General features: G+C 34.3%; 5 protein-coding genes across 5 annotated transcripts; 3 read left to right on the top strand and 2 right to left on the bottom strand.

The window, feature by feature from the left end:
* The first annotated feature begins 60 nt into the window (after positions 1-60).
* On the top strand, positions 61-3672 carry LOC126053420 (stomatin). Its single transcript, XM_049846929.2, has 9 exons — positions 61-161; positions 309-403; positions 733-888; positions 1144-1241; positions 1326-1487; positions 1654-1819; positions 2037-2129; positions 2290-2340; positions 3538-3672. Exons 1-8 carry the CDS (start codon positions 125-127, stop codon positions 2308-2310), a joined length of 828 nt encoding a protein of 275 aa, XP_049702886.1. The 5' UTR covers positions 61-124; the 3' UTR covers positions 2311-2340; positions 3538-3672.
* LOC135116850 (band 7 protein AGAP004871-like) lies at positions 2763-5074 on the top strand. Its single transcript, XM_064034446.1, has 7 exons — positions 2763-2992; positions 3139-3230; positions 3534-3689; positions 3971-4068; positions 4328-4489; positions 4672-4837; positions 4930-5074. The coding sequence occupies exons 1-7, from the start codon at positions 2854-2856 to the stop codon at positions 5026-5028; spliced, it is 912 nt and encodes a 303-aa protein (XP_063890516.1). The 5' UTR covers positions 2763-2853; the 3' UTR covers positions 5029-5074.
* Positions 5075-5102: 28 nt separating this feature from the next.
* LOC110374846 (cuticle protein 8) lies at positions 5103-7107 on the bottom strand. Its single transcript, XM_021332739.3, has 4 exons — positions 6867-7107; positions 5711-5941; positions 5460-5633; positions 5103-5270 (listed from the first exon to the last, which is right to left on the bottom strand). The coding sequence occupies exons 1-4, from the start codon at positions 6882-6884 to the stop codon at positions 5175-5177; spliced, it is 519 nt and encodes a 172-aa protein (XP_021188414.2). The 5' UTR covers positions 6885-7107; the 3' UTR covers positions 5103-5174.
* An 898-nt stretch (positions 7108-8005) lies between these two features.
* LOC110374818 (uncharacterized) lies at positions 8006-12131 on the top strand. Its single transcript, XM_064034394.1, has 6 exons — positions 8006-8436; positions 8804-8962; positions 9697-10148; positions 10245-10425; positions 10800-10920; positions 11127-12131. The coding sequence occupies exons 1-6, from the start codon at positions 8167-8169 to the stop codon at positions 11771-11773; spliced, it is 1830 nt and encodes a 609-aa protein (XP_063890464.1). The 5' UTR covers positions 8006-8166; the 3' UTR covers positions 11774-12131.
* Positions 12132-12197: 66 nt separating this feature from the next.
* On the bottom strand, positions 12198-13047 carry LOC135116817 (large ribosomal subunit protein uL29m-like). Its single transcript, XM_064034395.1, has one exon. The coding sequence runs from the start codon at positions 12995-12997 to the stop codon at positions 12227-12229; it is 771 nt and encodes a 256-aa protein (XP_063890465.1). The 5' UTR covers positions 12998-13047; the 3' UTR covers positions 12198-12226.
* Positions 13048-16301: the final 3254 nt, after the last annotated feature.

Raw genomic sequence — 16301 nt, 5'->3', positions numbered from 1 at the left:
CAGTTTTTACTTTCTTGAATGCAGATATTCAAAACATCAACATAATGAGTGACGTTACATGTCATAACTTTGTAAATAGTGTTCACATTAAGCAATACTATGTTTGGTTAAAAAATTTCATATAATGGAACAAAGAGCAAAAACAGATACTACAAATACAAGTAAATAGTACAACCCTTAATTACCATTTGTAATTTAACAATTAAGAAATTAGACTTAGCCGAAAGATCTTCATGAATATCAATGTGGTAAACGTACACTGTGTAACCCTTTTATCGAAAAACATTAAAATAATATTTTCATTATAGGATATTACAAAGAATCACGTAAAGAAAAAGTTTTTCGGATATTGGCTATTATAGGAATAATATTATTTCCACTAATTTTGCTGATCTGCTTTCGGGTAAGTTTGTATTACAATTATTCATGTCCAGAGGGTTCGAGGTTCGACCACATAAACATATTGTCACCAAGAAGCTGGTATGTCAGAATGATTTAATAACTTACAGGTAAATAGTAGCTGGACGTAAGCCCAGTGAGCACCCATTACAAAACGTATTTTTAAGAACCACTGCAATTCCATTTTCCTATCCAAAACTCACAACGATAGCTCATTCCATTCCTACTGATCATGCTCATACCACTTATGAAACTGCTGAATTCCATTCAAATGACATTGACCATTACCAACTCACTATCACGCTAGTACCAGAACTCTTAATATTATTCTAGGTAGTAAAACAATACAAAAGAGCGATAATCATGCGCTTCGGGCGGGTTCGGAAAGATTCACCAGCTGGACCGGGAATAATATGGGTGATACCGTGCACCGACAGTATTCATATGGTTGATCTGAGGACTCAGTCCTTTAACTTACCACCACAAGAGGTAAGTAAATTTTCTTGTATAATTGTTTCTTGTGTATGTAACTAAACAATGGAATCGAGTTTAATGTGAAAGTGGTCGTTACTATCTTTTTTTTTTGTCTTAGGCCTTATTGTCCCACTGCTGGGCAAAGGCCTCCCCATTTAGTCTCCACACCTCTCGATACTTAGAGTGTTCCCACCAGTTATCTAACATGAAATTATTTATATCCAAGATAGAATAACGTTTTTTTGGCATTTTCAAATCTTTATGTTTCAGGTTCTCACAAAAGACTCAGTGACGGTTACTGTAGATGCAGTGGTATACTTCCACATAGACAAGCCACTTCATTGCCTCTTGAACATCCAATCAAACAAGTAAGAGAATCACAACATATTACCTACATGATATTTCATTTCAGACTTTATTAAAAAGGAATTAATGTCCATTTTCAATTGCAGGTATGCAAACGAACTGATAACAATAGCGACAATCAGGAATATACTTGGCCAGCACTCGTTATACACTCTACTAACCAGTCGAGAAACAATAAGTCAGAAGTCCAGGGCTGAAATAGATAAGACCACTCAATTGTGGGGCGTTAAAATAGAGCGAGTTGAAATGTAAATAATATTAAATTATATACCTACAATTCAACAATTCACACACTATTTCAATATTGTCATCAGTGCACAAGTCATCTATCAAATAAGCACAGTTGTGTCAGCGTTTCCGTATGCGTTCTACATCATATTTTCCCTCAATTACCCTCCCTCCTTTAATTTCTAGAAAAGACGTATTCCTGCCATTTGAGCTCCAAAAAGCAATGGCGGCCGAAGCTGAGGGTACTCGCATAGCTAAAGCCAAAGTTATTGAAGCGGCAGGTGAAATAAAAGCAGCAGAAAATCTTAAAGAAGCTTCTCTCATAATGATGGAGAATCCACATATTATGCTGGTAAAAATCTTGTCAATCTACCTTGCCATCGACAGGTCTACAAAATTTACAATTTCTCATAACATTCAAATAAAAGTACTTGTTATAAACTTATACTCATTAAAAAGTCTCACTTGGTCTGTCTTGTAACGTGACTCGACACTACCTATTTGTTTCAATGGTTTATCATTTCGAGTACAAGGCCTATCTTTCTGATTCGTACACCATATTATTTCAGCTAAGATACCTGCAAACTTTGAATTATATTGCTGCAGACCAGTCTACAACTGTACTGTTTCCATTCCCTATAGAACTTCCAGGAGCACGTCCAGTAAGTATTTAAATACACGAATAAAAACTATTCAATACATATTTTTTCAATGAGCAACCAAACCACGCCTTCGCGAACGTGTCTCAAAATCGTTGGTTTGGCTGCATCTTTAATAGAACTTTTACAGCGAAGGTGCGAATGTTTCTGTTTATTTTTTCAGCAATGCCATAAATGCAACTAAATCCACAACTCAAGAGATAAATAAAAGTAGGTATCTTCTTTTCCTTATCTTCTTGCATAGTTTTGTTAGGCAAAGTATGTGGAATATTCACTTATAATACCACAAGAGGTTGACGACTTGACGACTTTATTTGTTTGCAGGGAACCTTGAGGGAAATGCCAGATAATTATGAAGCTCGTGTGGTATTCGGGAGATTATTTTTCCGTCCCAAATGTCGGCCACAACCTGTCAGTTTGACGTAGCAACGACCAGAGAAAATATTCAAAAAATTTTCAGTATAATACCATGTAGGTTGTACCACGTGACGTCGAATGGTGCAATTCTATTGGTCGATATTTGGGTCGGAAAAATAATCACAGAAAAAGTAGTTTTCATGACATTGCGATCGACAAAAATAGTCAATTTGTACGTTTCAGAACTGTTTCTGATACTATGACAATTAAATAGTTTTCGATTGTCATCAACCGTCAAATTGGTAACCTCACTTTTCGTAACATTAATATTCCAAATTTCCGTATTTTAAACAAATAAATTGAAAAAAAAATGTCCTATACAAAAAGCAGCACAAAAATACAAGATGATGGCATCTCAATGGCAGCCAAAAGTACAGATATGGATTTAGAAAGAGCATCAAAAGTGATGTCACATGGCTTCAATTTAAATCAAGTTGCTGGTTCAAATGGTTATATCTTTTTAAATAGTTGAACTTTAATGTTTTACCATTCCAAATCCAATAGAATCCAATAAATTTTCTAATAAGTTACTCCAGTGAGTGCTCATAGCTGCGCACTCCATTATAAGTGGTTTGACTAACACATTCTTTTTCAGATCAAAATAAGTGCATAGAATCATGCCTCGTGTTCCTATCTTTGCTTCTAGTTATAATAACGTTTCCATTTTCTTTGTTTACCATTTATGTGGTGAGTGAGATTTCCAATATTCGTTCAGATAAGGTCAGACTGGAAGCCGACCCCAACATAGAGGTTATAAAAAGGCTGGGCAGGCAGATAGGTGCTACTTCTATAGCACAAAATCGGCGCTGGAACTTTGTTCCGCAAAGGGTCAAAGCATTATGTTCACTGAATATTTTTTCATTGGTTATTGGATAATGTTCCTCTGCCTTTCTTTCTCTTTACTTGCAATTTCTACTGTTTCAAGTTTCACGTAAGAGTTTCATTGACTTAATAAATTTTTGCCTCCCAATTTTTCTAATGTTCAAACAGGTAGTTAGACAGTTCGAACGAGCAATCATTTTGCGTAATGGAAAATTACGAAAAAACAAAGCGTATGGACCTGGTCTCGTCTACGTGCTACCATGCGTCGATACCGTCAAGTATACCGACCTCAGAATCATTAGTTATGCTGTACCGCCACAAGAGGTAATTGGTTAATGATTTAGTATAGAGTACTTAACTCATAGGATCCTCCTTACAAGACTGCAACGAACTTGAGGCTTACGTTTCCACATCGATGCATTACGATCCTTTCATTACTTACTTAAATGTATGGACACGTAATTTTAGGTAAAACACAATAATTTGCTAGCATGTAACACCTAAATGCACTTGGAGAGGCCTATGTCCAGCAGTGGACTGCGATAGGCTGATGATGATGCTGATGAACACCTAAATAGATTACTTAGGTATCACTTTATAAACAGGCTTTGACGAAAGATGCTCTAACTATTGCTGTGGATGCAGTTGTCTTCTACAAAATAAACGATCCGGTTTGGGCTGTTGTGAACGTTGCTGATTATAAGTAAGTAAAAACACAAGCATAAAATAGAATTACATCAATCAGTCAACTGTAAAATTGAACTTGATTAAAAATCGAAGAGTATTTTTGACACTAATGATGGCTAATAATGAAAGAAAATATCGTTCCGGAAACTTGAAGCGTGGTAAGGCTGATATAGGTGGTGGTGATGGATTACGATGATATTATTACTACCTCTTTCAATGCTGTAGATTATTATGATCTATAAAAGTTCAAGTTCTCTATTTGTCTGTCCATACAGGATAGCCACTCAATTCTTAGCAGCTACAACACTCCGCAATGCTCTCGGGACTCGAAAACTAGCTGAAATCCTCGTTGACCGCCCCGCAGTGAGCTATCAGGTGTTTGAAAATATGAAAACGCTCACCCTTAACTGGGGGGTTGAGATCGTGAGATTTGAATTGTAAGCAATGACAGAGCCATTTTTTTTTTCATGTGTTAATTATTCTCTTGTGATACTTAAATTCGCGAGCATGCATCATGCGACTCCCATAAAACACGTCGATAACCAAGGGAAAAATCTATTTACACTGTATTCTGTTAAGATATAAAATATGTAGGTATTCTCGTTTTTCTATATCACAGAAAGGACATAAGTCTGCCTCTGCAGCTGCAAAAAGCAATGGCTACGGAAGCCGAGTCATCAAGGTTGGCGAACGCTAAAATAATAGTAGCCAACGCTGAAATAGAATCTACCAAGAACCTTCAAAAGGCTACTAAATTGCTCATGGATAATCCTTATTGCATGCAGGTTAGTAGCATCATCGTTTAAAAAAATTCAAAGAGGTGGAGCTTCTGGGATACGTGCCTATCGTTCCCTGATCTGTTTTTGTAAATTTTCAGCTAAGATATTTGCAAGCACTTCAAATGATTGCCGGAGATAAAACCCATACCGTAGTGCTACCGTTCTCGAAAGACACGATCAAATCATTATTGAGATGAACTATGCAACAAGTTACAAGTGTAAAATTGTGTTTGGATTTGTAAATTAAATGACTAGTGATTGTATTATTCTTTTGTTTTATTAATCAAGCTTTAATAAATATTCAACAACGTACAAAACACTAAACTAAAGTAATGTAACAGGACTAGTACTCTCCGGAATCGTCTTCTCGTTCTTGTTTCGCATGGCCGTAATGGACAAGCTTCTGTGGTTGTCCTCCTGCTTTTTTGTGGACGGTGGCCTGAAGTAACGGAAAAAAAGGAACGATTAGATACACTTATCTACTAACAAAATACTGTTGCAAATAACTGCCTTGAAAATGTCACATTTTTCTGATCTCTAGATCATCAATAACTTTCAAATGTAACTTGCTAGTGATTTGTATTACCACATGTACCCTGAAATATTGCGAGCCATCAAATAATATTACCTGGAAACCATTTTTGGGGTCAGCGGTGTATCTCACAAGACGGATGGAGCCATCAGGTTCGACAAGCGAATACTCTCCCTGGACAACATCACCATCGCGATGTTCCTTGTGGTTTTGAAGGTTGCCGGTGTGAGGGTCTTCGACGCCATATGAGTAAGCGTAGTCAGGCTTGGCCTAGAATAGAAGTCGTATGCTTTATTCACCATTCGTCCGAAAACCAAAGGTTTATCTGGTCTCAAAAAAAAACTTACCACGTAATCAACAGTCTTCAAATGCGCGTATTTAGCAGTGTCCGGATGAATTTGACCTGTTTGGTGATCGTAACCGTAGTCAGCGTGTTGTTGAGCCGGGATACCTTCAGCAGCTGGTACCTGTACTTCCACGATTTGGCCGCTGACTGGCCCACTGAAGCGGCTATACGAGTAGCCACCAGGAGCTTTGCCTGATAGCACCACTGTTGCTAACATTACCGGTGTGAGGAACTGCAAGTAGAGAACTCAGATTAGGCTTAGCTACCTGCACTAACCGTGTAGATTCAAATGCAACGACTTTAACTGTGGTAAGGTGGTGCACTGAGGTAAATTAATTCGAGAAATCAAAATCTTCCCAAATCTCGTTTGTTCCGTAATATGCAAGGTGCATTAGTGCATGAAGCAAATATGGAAAATTCCACGCTAATACCGCAAATGGCGATGAAATTCGATGGTGTGTCTTATTTTCTTTTATTTCTTACCAATACTTCCAGTTAGAGGCGACAAAAAGTCACGGCCTTCACGGTCAGCAGTTATTAACTCGTTACTCAATAGCGACAATGAAAAATAATCGGCCACGAAGAAAGTGAGACCCAGGGTTTTTTTATAATAAGCTGACGAGACTAATTTAACGATTGAAATTCATTGTTATTTTTATTCGAAAATAGGGTCGAGCTAATTTGGTTAAGGTTGTGTTTAGTTAAGAAAAATATTAGATGTCATTGATAAGATGGACTGATGTTAATTATCTCACAGGGGCTCAATACAGTCTTTTGTATGGGTACATCATATAGATGGAAGTTGCGTGGGTCATGAAGTTAAAATTCAAATTTTAGCTTTCCAGTCAAAGTCAAGCAAGGGTTAACACAGCAAACAAAACGTCTAGTATTAATCAGCAATTATCATTTAGCATGCACTTGTAGTTGCCTATGCAGGTATGTCACATTGTCAGCGAAACCAGAAAAGTACAAATAAACTGCAAAATCTCCCTAATTTAGATATTTAAAATTAACCATTAGATATTAATTAAAAAAATATAAGGATACCTACATAACGTTAATAAAACATAAGATCTCTTTCTCAATACTTAATTAATTGTAATTAAAAAAATAATTTACGAAATGAAATTAATAAGTAAACAAAAAATTTTATCTACCTTGAATACGAAAGCCATTTTTCGGGAGGTACTGTCGTGGTGGTCTCCAATGATCCCTGCGGAACTGATACCCGTGCTGGCAGTGTTGTGGTTTTATACCTCTGTCACCTCGACTAGAATAAAGTGCAATCGTGAACTTGTACAGGTTGCGGCAAACTATGAATCAATAATTTTCAATATTTGGCACTGGGTACGCAGCCGAACGTTACAATGAAGTTGCGTAGATTTGTTTCAACTATCAATAGTTTGTTTATAACGATAACCTTGAATATTTTTTAATCAGTTTGTTGCATATACCCAACCTACCTTAGGTTAACAAGTTCGTACCTTCAGCAGCTTTGAATTCAATTTAGATATCTGCCATAGTAGGTACCCCTATGGAAACCCTAAAAAGGATCAACGGGCTTAATTGGCAACTACTTTTCGTTTATTACCAGATTTGTTATATTACCAGATTTATATTGACGTCACGCTTTTTTGGGCATTTCTGAAAACAAAATCATCTAAATCGGTCGTACCTAGGTGCAAAACATGTAACACTTTTGGCAAGTAGGTAATGAGGAGAGACTATACGCATGCAACAAAATGTGTGCTAAGGAATGTAGATGGATGGAGAGGAAAAGGAAGACCTAAAAAAGATGGATGGATTGCCTGAAAGATGACATGAATAAGAAGGGAGTGTCAGTATGACGAGTGACCGGGAAGAATGGAAGCGGAAGACATATTGCGCTGACCCCAAATAAAATTGGGAACATGGCAGGAGGAAGAAGAAGAACGTAGGTGCGAAGCATTAAGTTTTGTCAACATACCTATCTAATGTTAAGTAGGCAAATCAAATCAATAAAAAAAAAAGTTAACATTAATTCATAAAAAGCTGATTTCCTAGAAAATAAAAGGATGGTTAACATGAACACACATATGACACAAATCCACCTCAATTAAAATTCATGATAAATCTACTTGGCCCAAAATATAGACACCCCATAGACACCCTAACTGCTTCACTATTATTTTTTGAAAATAGTTAAATGTCCAGTTTTTATCCATTCTTGTTGTAATAAAGTATTTTTAAACGAAACGATTGCAACGGTTGCTCCCAACGTCAAAGTGAAATTGACATTGACAAGACAATATTTGTCATTTTGCCAGCAACTAGCGGTTCTTGTGAATGTGAATTAGATAGAAAACAACGGATTTTCAATTTAGACAACGATTTTCTAATTATTTTTTCCAAAGCTATAACATAAGGTGGCCTCAAAGTTAAAATTTGCATTTTTTGTATATAAAACAGTGCAAAATAATGAGTCCTAGGAAGAAACGGCCTAAACTGTCTCCAAATAATAAAAAAAGTTTAAAGCGGGAAAATGGTCCCGATGAGACGTCCCGCAAACGTGCCAAAGCTGTGAAGAACGCAGACGTGGAACTCCAGACCAAGAAAAAGAAGAACTTCATCCAGGCTTGCAGACAGGTTTCATGTAGCGCCTATTTTGATCATCGTGCAAGACTACTGTTATTGTATCTGCCATCATGTACCAAAACAAGTGTTTGCAAACACCATGACAAGAACGGTGTAAGTTAAATGAGTCACTATTATTTTATACTAGCTAGGTACTTAATTATCTGTACTAATATTATAAAGAGCAAAACTTTGGTTGTAATAAATAGGCTCAAAAACTACTGGACCGATTTTAAATATTATTTCACCATTAGAAAGCTATATTATCCACGAGTAACATAGGGTATATTTTATCCCGGTACGCGCAGTAGTTACCACAGGACGCAGGCAAACCCGCAGGAAAACAGCTAGTTATATATATAGATATATAGTATATAGTATTTGTATCAATTATCTGCAGTTTAAAACAAAATGTAAGAAATTCTCTGGTAATCATCAATAAAATGTATAAAGTAAATTGTTTAATTGATTATGTTTTCAGAAAGAGATCAAGCAAATGCCGTCATATGCACAGGAGTCATTCTCAATAGAAATTAAGAGTAAAATTTGGTATGAAGCTTTAGAAGTTTGCCAATTTTGCATAACACCTGTTCAATATTTATCTGCTAATGTACTCAAAGACGTTGTGGAGATCATTTTGGTATGTATATAGAAAATTATTTTTGAAACTTGAATCATAAAATGATAACTAAACTATAGATTAACAGCCTTACTTATAAAATAATAAGTTATACTTAAGAGATGTTTAAGAAAAAATCTTACTTATAAACGTGGCTGAAATAAATCAGTTTCTTAGCAATGTCTTAAATGAGCTGTCAAATTAAGTAGCCTCACACCCTTGTTTAACCCGCTAATTATCAAAATGGCTGGATTCTTACCAGCTGATTTTTCATTTCCGGTTTATTGACAGCTCAACTTTTTAATTTTATATTTTACGGATGCCATTGTTGCCATTACACAACGTTTTGATGACAAATATTTTTTTAAGCTACCAACATTCCGGTAGTGTTGAGAAATTAGTATGTTTTTATGTCATTATCTGTTCATTACTTAAGACATGCTTAAGCAACGTTTATAGGTCAAAATAATTTAATCACTACTTAAGGCTTTAAGTAGTAATTACTTAAAACAATGCTTAGAAGATGATTTGTTGATTTTTATAAGTAAGGCTGTTAATAAACCAAACTTTCCTGCTTGTAGGTACTCCTAGATAACCATTAAAATCTTGATTTCACTTCTTCATAAGGAAGTACTTAAATCTCTTTGTCTGTCCCATTTCACCAGTTGAAATAAAACTCTACAGTCTTAATTGAACCCTGTTAACAATATTATCATCCAATTAAAGTATTTAATACAAACTTTATAACATTTCAGAATGCTCATGAAGATGAATATGCAGACTATTCAGTGTCTCAGATTATAAACAAAAGCCAACAGATCCTGGCTCTCAACTTCAGCACACACCCACCATGCCTTGTCAAAGACTTAAGAACCTGCTATATAGACTTCCTAACTTCCCCTATGGAATTAAAAGAGGACACATTCACAAACAGAGCTGAGTTCGAACACAGAAAAGGAATAGTAAAGTACTGCATGAATAGAGTTGAGTATGAAATGAGTGCCAGCAGCCAAGATGGCCCTTTAGTGGACAAAGAGGAGAATACACCAGAAGATATGAAACAAAGCCTGAGAGGCACACATTTTCAGAAAGAGAAATTTGAAATATTTGAACTTCTAGATAGGCCAAACAGGATAGAACGCTTGTTTATAGTTCTAGAGAGTGTTGTAGAATTATTGCAGTTTGATTTGGCTATTTGGCTATTAAGGTATTGTTCAAGCCCTATTAACAATTTAATTATTTACATCAAAGTCATAATTTCATTGACATACATATTGCTAATGTATTAAAATGATATTTCCAGGCACTCCAATAATATAACACGCCACATTATGAGGTCAACCAAACCTTTAATGGCAGTTGTTCTGTGGTCAGACAATGTACTGTACACTGGTGCTGTCACTGCCAACTCCAGGCAAATAATGAGAATTTTTGCACATGTAATTCATCTGCAGTACCCAGATTCTATGCAAAGAACTATGATAGTAAGTAAACAAATAATACTAAAAGTACTAACAGAATTCTGGGTTATAATTTTACATTACTAGCTTTTTCCTGCCCTTGGGGCAGTGTTTCGCTAGTGCCCTAGGCAAACTGCTTCTGTACCCTGGCAAAATATAGCCTTGTTGCTCAAGGATATTGTCCCATCATTGAAATAATTTTGTAGGGTACAAACGAAAAAATATTTCCTCTTTATTATAATAGTGTAGATAGATAAAGGATACTTACTTCCACACAGTGCTGGATTACATTTTACTTTCCATGTTAGGCCATGGCAAGTAAATTACTGAACCTATCAAGAAGTGTTTAATTTAATAATAAAAATGTATGTATTGTAATACGTATCTTTGATTTTCAGATATGGCTGAACACAATGGTCCAGACATATTATCTATGTGAGAGTTATGCAAACGTTGACTATCCAAATACTGCCAAATTCTGCAATACATTTGCAAATGAATTCTATAAACTAATCTCAGGTTTGTATCAATATTTTTCTGTTTATATGTTTTTATTCACAGCGTATGCACAAGATCATATCAGTTTTTAATTTTCATTAGTGTTTATTAATTTCATTTTAGCCTTTGTTGAAGCCCTGTAAATTCCTACACTGTTCCAATAAAAACTATCAGTGCCTACATAATAGACACTAATGCAGGTTTCACTAATTGTTAGTGTTTTTCAGGTATGCCACATGATTCTATTGTCAGGATTTTGGAAAAAATTGAACCAACATTTATGAGGCACATGATGGGCATGTTACACATAAAAAAACTGCTTGGAATAAATAGTGATTGCATTATTAGTATTTTGATAAAGTTTTTCAAAGAATCACAGTGGCAGAATTATCCACCAGAAGATTCTGAAATTAAAATCTGTCCAAAGTTATTTGAGAAACCTAAAAAGGTAAAGAAAACAATACAATTTTTGCTAAAACAATGTGAGAAGTGGTCTCTTGAGGATGAGCCTGAGGAGAAGATAGTTCAATATGATAAACTTGACAATAAGGCCCTTAAACCTGAAACAGAATGTAGCTTGAACAATGTTGTTCATACTCTGTTTATAACATTAGAAGCATATTTGGACACATACAATGTGCAAGATGTGCAAGAAACATGGAACAAATTAAATGAGAATCCAGAAGATGGTGAAAATAAATCTCAAACTTTACTTGAACAGGGTTATGTTGTAACAGAAGATTTTATTAAAAAATATAAGCACATTATGAAAACAAGCCAGGAATTGCGAATTGTTTACCATAATCTTAGTAATAGTGGAGATATGCCGGATATTTTGGAAGTTTTTAAAACTATTAGCCTTTTAGAACCATGAGCTCTTGATGTCCTGGTAACACAGCAGGATGAAAGCAAAGGCTGAAAGGAAAGAATTATGGGACCAAATCTTAGAATGTGAAATAAGAATTTTGATTCCTGTGCCATAAATTGTTTTTTTTTTTAATTTTATTATGTCTACTGCAGCAATTTTAAACCAAGAATAGCCAACCTAAATGTACTTGAGCAAAGTATTTGTTTCTGTACACATTTATTATAACTTATTAATAGTTAATTAGTATTGTTGATTATGCTTAATGTTCATACTTCTGATCCCACCAATAAATGATTAATGTATTAAGGTAGCAAACTTGAAATACATGATGTGATTAAGTTACCTTATATTAACTACCTACATTTTTTATCACAATTACAGAAACTGATGTTTCTTATAATAATTTTAAGGAGCAATGAATAAAACGATATTATTACTACACTATTATTGTTTAATTAATTAGTATTTTGGCATAAAATGTCCTCTAGCTTTTTTGGATCTTTTAGCTTTTTCAATATCCACATCGGGGTATTCAGCTTTTAGTTTCTCCATATCCAGGTCAGGGAACCGCTTCAGCAAATGTTGTACATGGTTAAAGTCCCGGTTGCGAGCTTTTCTTGCAGTGTTATACTCTTTTTCTTTATACAATCTATAAAACTTTTTGACTGCTGCACTGGTTATGAAACCATTTTCAAGGTAAGGTCTAACCCAGCGTTTGTTCATAAACTGAGGGATGTGATACTCTGATTTCTCATGCTTGTCTGGTAAGCCAAAGAGGTTAACAACATCCTCAACAGGCCTTTCACCTGTCTCTCCCGTCTCCAGCTTGTAGTAAGCAACATTCCTTTCCCTTATTACTGTCTCTATATGGTCCATAGATTCTTGAACTTTGTCAATTCTCTCAGGATTGGGGAACAATCTCATCTTGTTCTTACATTCATGTTCCATTGTGTACAGCATGTTTCGTTCTTTTAACAGTACATACCATAGTTTATGTAAATCCGTATTCGATTTTATTCGCAATTCATCCAATTTCCATGCTCTGCCAACTCTGATATTAGTTTCATTCCAATTTTTCTTGTCATCAAAGAATTCCATTAAATCATATGAGGGGTTTGTAGTATGCACTTCGCGTCTGATGATTGGAGCAGCAGCAACTTTGACTACATTTTGTGAGCGAAAGCAACGGGTTATAGTAGTTCTTAGCAAATTACCAAACATCGTATTCATAGCAATAAATCGTTCGTTAGTTAAATTAGAAACTGCACTTTTAGGTTATCTTAATACTATATTTTTGTTTGACAAAAACCATTCAGTTCTGAAGTAATGATATTATGGGGATGAATTATTAAATAGCCATGGTAATAATTTTAATTTTATCTTGACTTATGACAGTAGTTTATTAAACGAGTTACCTAATAAGGCAACTTAATAAAATTTTAAGGATAATTCATGTATTTTAATTTGCCTATTAGCATCTGAGCACCTGAGTCATTATTTTTGAACGAAAATCTTTACGTCATATTTTCGCGTTTAGTTTGTTGGTGTCGAATGGCATTTCAAAACCCAGTTCACGTTATGAAGATTTTAAAAGGCACAAAGGCTTTACAAAATACACTTAGAAGCTCTTTCAAAGAACTAATGTGAATTTTATGATATTTAAGATTCGCAGTCTATCATATAGAAATATATACTCTAATCAACTCCCAAAAAATTTGTTCTAAAACAGCTTGACATTGAAAAGGGACAACTAAACGTATGAGTTGAATAATGTCGTGGTTGGAGTGAGTGGTTGAAAGGACGCATTTTCCTCGAAATACTGGAAATGATAATGAAAACAAATTCAAATGATCGATTAATTCACGTCAATTTTGATGTGCTCCCAGTGTTTATATGACTGAAGTACTGTTTGAATTGTGTAGTGTATGTTATTTACAAAGACTCCATCATCGTAGAGGAAGCATCAAAGGTACAAACATCATTCACCTCTTTTATTTTTATGAAACTTTTGTTTAGTTGTAAACATTTTTATCTGGCCTCGTTTTATTATTGAGTTGTATTGATTTAAGATAACATTTAAAGTATTATTTTCATTATAAAATCGAATAAGAATACTTTTGAGAAAATGGGTATAAGTAAAAAAAACGTTTTACTTAGGTATTTTTATTGCACTTGCCTACAATTTCATCACTTCTGCATGATCTTCCAACCCATCACTATTATAAATAAATAAAAACCGGAAGTAACTAATAGGATATTATGTAGGTGCTTTACCAAACAAACAATTAATTAATAACTTAATCAATAGTAGTAATTTTATATTTTGATCTTTAGATAGGTAATAGGAAGTAATAGTACTTCCCGTAACAACTTGCTAGGCTGTAAACAATGAGTAATTAGCAACAATTTAGCTTTTCAATTTCTTCAAAAGCTATCGAAAGACTTAATGTTTAGTACTTTGGTGTGCTTGCAAGTTGTTGATTTTATATCCAATGAGTCTTAATATTATGTTACTATTTACTTAATGTGTTTTTCTCTCTGAACATTTACCTATCTAATGTGTGGGTTAACAATATGTGACAGAACAGTCAATTTCTGTTCCTGATTCAACTAAAGAGGATATAAATAAGTTTCAGGAAATATGTTTATTGTGATGACTGTAACAACAAAATCACAGAATACATAAAAAATAGTTTCCTCCTAGGATCGGTCATTAAGAGATTTTATATTCATATTCTTTAACCCTAGAAGCCCAATCATATTTAACTAGTTATAAAGCCCAATCATACGTAAAAATGACGTGTAAAAATAAAACTTCAGAGTTTTTCAATTTTTTTCTGTTAATGAACTATATTTTTGCATGAGTTATCATAATTGAAGTTTTAATTAATAAATAAAATAGATTTTAAGTTAAAAAATGCTCTTTATTAATACTATTATGGCATTTCAATCAAATCTTAGAAAAAAAACAACAAAAAATCAAGCCTCTAACACTTTTTCTTAAAATTATGTAATTATAAAAAAAATCAACTAGTTTTAAATTTTTTCATAAAATTAAATCAACTTGTAATAATATTTTATAAGTCTCTTAGAAAAAAACTGTCTTTATATACAGTCTTGACAAACATCAATGTTGTGTTCTCCACATATAGCATTTGCAACACTGCGCTTTGGTCATCCACCTTTTTTTATATGAGCAAAATCCACAATAGCGTCGTTTTTTTGGTTCTGGCTCATCACTAATATTTTCTGATGATGGTGGTACCACTCCATTATCACTCCAGACATCATCTTCAACTACACAACCTTCTTTCTCGGATTCCGAATCCAGCGGAGAATAACCGTCATCATTTTCTAAAATTGTAGCTATATCGTCCTGGTTTAGCCGTTGACGGGACGCCATTTTGTATTCAACCTGAAAATATTAATATTATATGTAAAATGTAACGAAACAATACGATTAACTCAAATAAATCACAAATTTCAAAAATTTGAACCAATTTCAAAAGTTACACAAAGCCCAATTATACGTCAAAATGACGTGCAACCTCTCTATTACAACAAAATGGCGGCACTTACCGAGATGATGCAACTGTGTCCTGCGAGGTCCCAATGGCTACTGAGTTGGTTCAGAAGTTAGCGGCGATCCGACGGTAAACGTGAAAGATGCAGAGACATTTCGCCGCGGTATAAGTCAAATTTACGTAGATTGGGCTTCTAGGGTTAATTACACTATTTATACTGAATGCATTGAAACAAATTTGGTAAACAGATATTGTAGAGCCTGAGATAGAATATAGGTCTGTTTGCTGAAAGCGGATCTCTCAGGAGTCAAATCACCGGGAACAGTTAATATAAATAATAATAATTAATATAAAGTTAATATAAAATATTCCAATATGACCCTAAAGGCTCAGAAACTATTGAACCAATTAATTAAAAAATATCTTTCACCATTGGAAAGCTACACTCTTCCTGAGTAACATCGGATATACATATTTTGTCCCGTTAGGATCAGTAGTTCCCAGGATAGGATTTGGGAAAACTGCTAGTACAAATTATATAAAAATTAGAAGTTATATCAGTGTTATGGTAAACTGAATATCATGAATAATTTTGGACTGTTTTATCTAAATATAGCATTACCATAGGCACTTTCACATTTTTAGCATTGTAGGAATGCAGTATGGAAAGTTAAATCTTGATTCTGTGGGTAAAACACCCAAAAAAAATTGAGCAAATGATTCAATTATGACTTTGTTCATAACTTTTGTTCAATTTTAAAAGTTGAATTCATCACCAGAAGTATGATTGACATTACTAATAAATTAGAGATAGTTTCTGACACTTTTGTCATTGTTCTAGTTTCAGGTAATGTATTTTGTTGTATTTTTTTTTTAAGAATTGTTAACTAGGTTGTGTGTGGCACTGTTTGCTTTTTCTTAACATTTTAATCAACAATAGAGTTAAATAGTATGTGCAACTAGTAAACACATGGGTGTAGGTGCTTGAATATGTAGATAGCTGCCCAAAA

Source organism: Helicoverpa armigera, chromosome 4, assembly GCF_030705265.1.
Source record: "Helicoverpa armigera isolate CAAS_96S chromosome 4, ASM3070526v1, whole genome shotgun sequence".
In the NCBI taxonomy this organism is placed as follows: Eukaryota; Metazoa; Arthropoda; class Insecta; order Lepidoptera; family Noctuidae; genus Helicoverpa; species Helicoverpa armigera.
Note: the sequence above shows the minus strand (reverse complement) of the source record. Positions and strands in the feature narration are given on the sequence as shown.

What these genes read in the sequence shown, in the direction of transcription:
- LOC126053420 (XM_049846929.2), top strand. Translation starts at nt 125, where the DNA reads ATGGAACAAAGAGCAAAAACAGATACTACAAATACAA. An exon ending in TTGAACATCCAATCAAACAA is followed by an intron (nt 1,242 to 1,325) that starts GTAAGAGAATCA and finishes TTTCAATTGCAG; the next exon opens with GTATGCAAACGAACTGATAA. An exon ending in AGAATCCACATATTATGCTG is followed by an intron (nt 1,820 to 2,036) that starts GTAAAAATCTTG and finishes ATATTATTTCAG; the next exon opens with CTAAGATACCTGCAAACTTT.
- LOC135116850 (XM_064034446.1), top strand. Translation starts at nt 2,854, where the DNA reads ATGTCCTATACAAAAAGCAGCACAAAAATACAAGATGATGGCATCTCA. An exon ending in CTTTGTTTACCATTTATGTG is followed by an intron (nt 3,231 to 3,533) that starts GTGAGTGAGATT and finishes ATGTTCAAACAG; the next exon opens with GTAGTTAGACAGTTCGAACG. An exon ending in GAGATCGTGAGATTTGAATT is followed by an intron (nt 4,490 to 4,671) that starts GTAAGCAATGAC and finishes TCTATATCACAG; the next exon opens with AAAGGACATAAGTCTGCCTC.
- LOC110374846 (XM_021332739.3), bottom strand. An exon ending in TGAAGACTGTTGATTACGTG is followed by an intron (nt 5,634 to 5,710) that starts GTAAGTTTTTTT and finishes CTTCTATTCTAG; the next exon opens with GCCAAGCCTGACTACGCTTA. An exon ending in ACCCCAAAAATGGTTTCCAG is followed by an intron (nt 5,271 to 5,459) that starts GTAATATTATTT and finishes CCGTTACTTCAG; the next exon opens with GCCACCGTCCACAAAAAAGC.
- LOC110374818 (XM_064034394.1), top strand. Translation starts at nt 8,167, where the DNA reads ATGAGTCCTAGGAAGAAACGGCCTAAACTGTCTCCAAATAATAAAAAA. An exon ending in TTGGCTATTTGGCTATTAAG is followed by an intron (nt 10,149 to 10,244) that starts GTATTGTTCAAG and finishes TGATATTTCCAG; the next exon opens with GCACTCCAATAATATAACAC. An exon ending in CTATGCAAAGAACTATGATA is followed by an intron (nt 10,426 to 10,799) that starts GTAAGTAAACAA and finishes TTTGATTTTCAG; the next exon opens with ATATGGCTGAACACAATGGT.
- LOC135116817 (XM_064034395.1), bottom strand. Translation starts at nt 12,997, where the DNA reads ATGAATACGATGTTTGGTAATTTGCTAAGAACTACTATAACCCGTTGC.